We start from the raw sequence: 4,798 nt of genomic DNA on the forward strand, positions 1-4,798 counted from the left end.
ATGACAGACTGTAGCCGGTTTAAACCTTCAGGAATAAGTTAAAGCATTTGGTATATATATTTGAGATGAAAGGGAAGGGTAAGAATGTAGTATAGGTGAGAGAAGAAAGTACTGTAGCAATTTGCTGAGTGGGTATATAATTCAACTCATATGAACATATCTGAATATTTCAAACTAGGAAGGTGAAAAGGGTAAAAGATTGAATACTAGTTGCCAAAAAGTTACATGACTATATTCTAATCCACTTGAATTAATTTATGACCAAGGACCATTTGATTATTACATGATCCATTAAACTCAGGGGTCACAAATTCATAAACTCATGGTAAAAACAACAAATAAATGTAAAGAGAAAAGCTATACCCACAAACTATATTTACAAAATTTTACAATAAATTTCCCTTTTGTGCCTTTCTGTTTGATAATAAATGCAGTAATGTGAAAGTGTATATGAGTAATATGCTTGCATTAGTCAATTAAACTGTATTTTTCAGAAATATCTACCTTTTCTTTTTCTGTAGGAATCAAATACTACTTTCTATATGCCCATACCTTCAAAACTGTCACAGATTAAATCATCACTTTTTCTGGATTACCTTCATTTTAAAGACTTTCTGAAAACACGTACACAAACTTGATGAAAATGATGAATAGCTCAATGATATCTGAGTTTGTTTTGTTAGGACTCACAAACACTTGGGAACTTGATCTTTTCTTTTTTCAAGCAGGTTTTAGAAAAGGCAGAGGCACCAGAGATCAAATTGCCAACATCCGCTGGATCATGGAGAAAGCAAGAGAGTTTCAGAAAAACATCTATTTCTGCTTCATTGACTATACCAAAGCCTTTGACTGTGTCAATCACAATAAACTGTGGAACATTCTGAAAGAGATGGGAATCCCAGACCACCTGACCTGCCTCTTGAGAAACCTGTATGCAGGTCAGGAAGCAACAGTTAGAACTGGACATGGAACAACAGACTGGTTCCAAATAGGAAAAGGTGTATGTCAAGGTTGTATATTGTCACCTTGCTTATTTAACTTATATGCAGAGTACATCATGAGGAACGCTGGGCTGGAAGAAGCACAAGCTGGAATCAAGATTGCTGGGAGAAATATCAATAACCTCAGATATGCAGATGACACTACCCTTATGGCAGAAAGTGAAGAGGAACTCAAAAGCCTCTTGATGAAAGTGAAAGAGGAGCATGAAAAGGTTGGCTTGAAGCTCAACATTCAGAAAACAAAGATCATGACATCTGGTCCCATCACTTCATGGGAAATAGATGGAGAAACAGTGGAAACAGTGTCAGACTTTGTTTTTTTGGGCTCCAAAATCACTGCAGATGCTGATTGCAGCCATGAAATTAAAAGACGCTTGCTCCTTGGAAGGAAAGTTATGACCAACCTAGATAATATATTAAAAAGCAGAGACATTACTTTGCCAACCAAGGTCCGTCTAGTTAAGGCAATGGTTTTTCCCGTGGTCATGTATGGATGTGAGAGTTGGACTGTGAAGAAAGCTGATTGCCGAAGAATTGATGCTTTTGAACTGTGGTGCTGGAGAAGACTCTTGAGAGTTCCTTATACTGCAAGGAGATCCAACCAGTCCATTCTAAAGGAGATCAGTCCTGGATGTTCATTGGAGGGACTGATGCTAAAGCTGAAACTGCAGTACTTTGGCCACCTCATGCGACGAGTTGACTCACTGGAAAAGACTCTGATGCTAGGAAGGATTGGGGGCGGGAGGAGAAGGGGACGACCGAGAATGAGATGGCTGGATGGCATCACCGACTCTGTGGACATGAGTTTGAGTGAACTCCGGGAGTTGGTGATGGACAGGGAGGCCTGGCGTGCTGTAATTCATGGGGTCGCGGAGAGTCGGACACGACTGAGCGACTGAACTGAACTGAACTGAATGCAGCAATTATGGCAGGAAACCTTCTCATTGTGGTCACCATAACTTTGGACTCTCATCTGCACTCCACACCAATGTACTTCCTCCTTGGAAACCTCTCCTTTCTTGATATGTCTATTTCTACAATCACAACCCCCAAGATGGTTGCAGATTTTGTCAGGGAGAATAAAACTATTTCTCTATGGGGCTGTATGGCTCAGATGTTCTTCCTTCACTTTTTAGGGGGTACTGAGATGACACTTCTCATAGTTATGGCGGTTGATCGGTACTTTGCAATATGTAAACCTCTTCACTATACAGCCATCATGAACCACCGGGTACTCAGAGGCTCTGTGCTGCTGTCATGGGCTGTTGGTTTTGTGCATACAATGAGCCAGATGGTTTTTACCATCACCTTGCCCTTCTGTGGTCCCAATATAGTAGACAATATTTTCTGTGACCTCCCGCTGGTTATAAAGCTCGCCTGCACCGAGATCTATGTTCTGGAGTTGCTAGTAATTGCTGACAGTGGACTATTGTCTTTCATCTCCTTCGTACTCTTGCTCATTTCCTACACTGTCATTCTGGTAACCGTTCCACATCGACCCTCTGGTGGTCTCTCCAAAGCTCTGTCCACACTATCTGCTCACATTACAGTGGTCACTCTGTTCTTTGGGCCGTGTATCTTCATTTATGCTTGGGCATTTAGTAGTTTTTCAGTGGATAAATTTCTTTCTGTGTTTTATTCAGTTATCACACCTTTACTGAACCCCATTATTTACACTCTGAGAAATCAGGAGATGAAAGCAGCCATGAATAGACTGAGGACCCAACATGTGAGCTCCAGAAAGACCTTCTAGGCAACAACCATGATGACAAAGATTTATGGGCCATAATCCTTATATAGTACCTCTTGGAATAAGTTGGTATTAATTTGTCTTTTGTGGTTTTTTTCAATATTCATAATGTATTTTAAACCTACCAAATGCTCCATCATCATATCTCTATAATTTGTTTTATTGAAAGAATAATTTTTTATTGAATTCAATTCAGCTGGGATTAAATTTCTTAAATAAAGAAATAAGGAGGAAAAAAACAACTGACTCACTAACTATAGTGGGAAACCAGAAATGTTCAAGACTGAACTTCATTAAATAAAGAGAAATCGAATATGAACTGGTCCACTTTTAAATTCAAAATGAGGGATCTTTCAGCTAAATTCTCCAGTTGCCCAAATGTGCATACAAAAGTATTAACTCAACTCACAAGCACATACACACATAAACTTACAATTTTGCGTATAATACGTATAAGAATTATTGCTTTTTTGACAAGGAAAATTTTCTATAAGTTGATAGATCAAAATAATAGCTGTCATCTGCTGGCAAGAAACACATATTTAATTCTTAAGGAAAATAGAAATTCTACCCTAACATAAAAGTTACATACAGTTCATTTTACCTTATTCCATCATTCATGTTTGTATTCACAGGTGTTCTCATGTATCTATCAAGAGTCAAGTGAGAGCATTAGTACTATTTCAATCCACATGGAAAAGGAAAAAATAAAGAAACTCTCTATATTCAGTTATTTACTTCACAATAAAACAGAAAGTATTCAAGCTACTTGCATTGCATGAAGTGTGCCAATTTACAAGTTTGATAAACAGCTCGTGGGTATTTAGAACACAAACACATTCTATGATCTCTTTGGCATCAAATTCAAATGCTCTGCTTTCCCCAGACATTCAGTGATCCTATTGTGGGCATCTGTCCAACACTTTTCTTCATTGCCTCGAAACAACTTGTTGTTGTTCAGTCATTTAAGTAGTATCTGACTCTCTGCAAGCCAAGGGACAGCAGCACCCCAAACTCCTCTCCTCCACTATCTCCCAGAGTTTGCTCACATTCATGCCCATTGAGCTGGTGATGCTATCTAACCATCTCATTCTCTGGTGCCCTCTTTTCCTTTAGTCTTCAGTCTTTTCCAACATCAAAGTCTTTTCCAATGAGTCAGCTCTTCACATCCGGTGGCCAAAGCATTACAGCTTCAGCCTCAGCATCAGGATTGATTTCTTTTAGGACTGATTAGTTTGATCTCCTTTCAGTCCAAACTAATTATAGGCTAAAGTGTGCTTTTAAAATGCTTCTGTACCCATATGTGCTTGATATATTTCACACTAAATTTTTATTTTAAAAAATGCTTTGAGGAGGGTTGGAAAGGTCCTTGGAGATCACTGGACATATTTGTATCTTTCCTATAATCTATTTCAATTATAGAGTTTAATCTAGACACTGATATGGCATGTGGTTTTGTCAAATTTTTAACATTTTACCTTATTTATTTCAGATTCCTTTTTAGTATAAAAGTGGATTATTAGAAATAATAAAAATCTCCAAGCAATCCTCTATATTCAATTATTTTATCATAGCAAAGATAATAACTATCATCAACTCCATGAGTATCACTCCCCTGTATATTTTTTAAAAATATTTTCCTCATTTTTGATATATTGTGAAAAAGTACATTTTTCACAGTTTTAACTTGATACAGGTGGTACCTATATATTATTGCTGTTATTCTAAAATTTATTTTTTCACTCACTGTTTTGTTGTAGAGATTCATCTACTTAAATATATCCTGCTCTAGTTCATTCTTTTTAAAAATGTGATTAAAATATAACATCTTAATTTTCAATTGTACAATAATGTTAAATATATGCACCTTGTGAAATAGATCTCTAGAAATTTTTCAAAAACTGAAACTCCATAGCCACTATGAGTGCTCTTATCACCTCACCTCACCCTGGCAACCACCAGTCTCCATTCTATTTCTAAGGATTTGAGTACTTGAGTCAATCAAGAAGTATTTTTATCTTCTTGAGATGGACTTATTTCACTTAGC

The 4,798-nt window shown here is 37.2% G+C and overlaps 1 protein-coding gene across 1 annotated transcript; it reads left to right on the forward strand.

Annotated features, from left to right (window-relative positions):
* The first annotated feature begins 637 nt into the window (after positions 1-637).
* LOC148776978 (olfactory receptor 4L1-like) lies at positions 638-2,754 on the forward strand. The gene is made up of 2 exons (XM_088840445.1): positions 638-728; positions 1,922-2,754. The coding sequence occupies exons 1-2, from the start codon at positions 638-640 to the stop codon at positions 2,752-2,754; spliced, it is 924 nt and encodes a 307-aa protein (XP_088696571.1).
* The last annotated feature ends 2,044 nt before the right edge of the window (positions 2,755-4,798 follow it).

Source organism: Moschus berezovskii, chromosome 9, assembly GCF_049115385.1.
Source record: "Moschus berezovskii isolate FMDL1 chromosome 9, NW_MosBer_1.0, whole genome shotgun sequence".
Classification (NCBI taxonomy): domain Eukaryota; kingdom Metazoa; phylum Chordata; class Mammalia; order Artiodactyla; family Moschidae; genus Moschus; species Moschus berezovskii.

Excerpts from the sequence above, each read along its gene's own strand:
- LOC148776978 (XM_088840445.1), top strand. The coding sequence starts at position 638 with ATGAAAATGATGAATAGCTCAATGATATCTGAGTTTGTTTTGTTAGGA. Across the intron at positions 729-1,921 it reads TCTTTTCTTTTTTCAAGCAG|CAATTATGGCAGGAAACCTT; the intron begins GTTTTAGAAAAG and ends AACTGAATGCAG.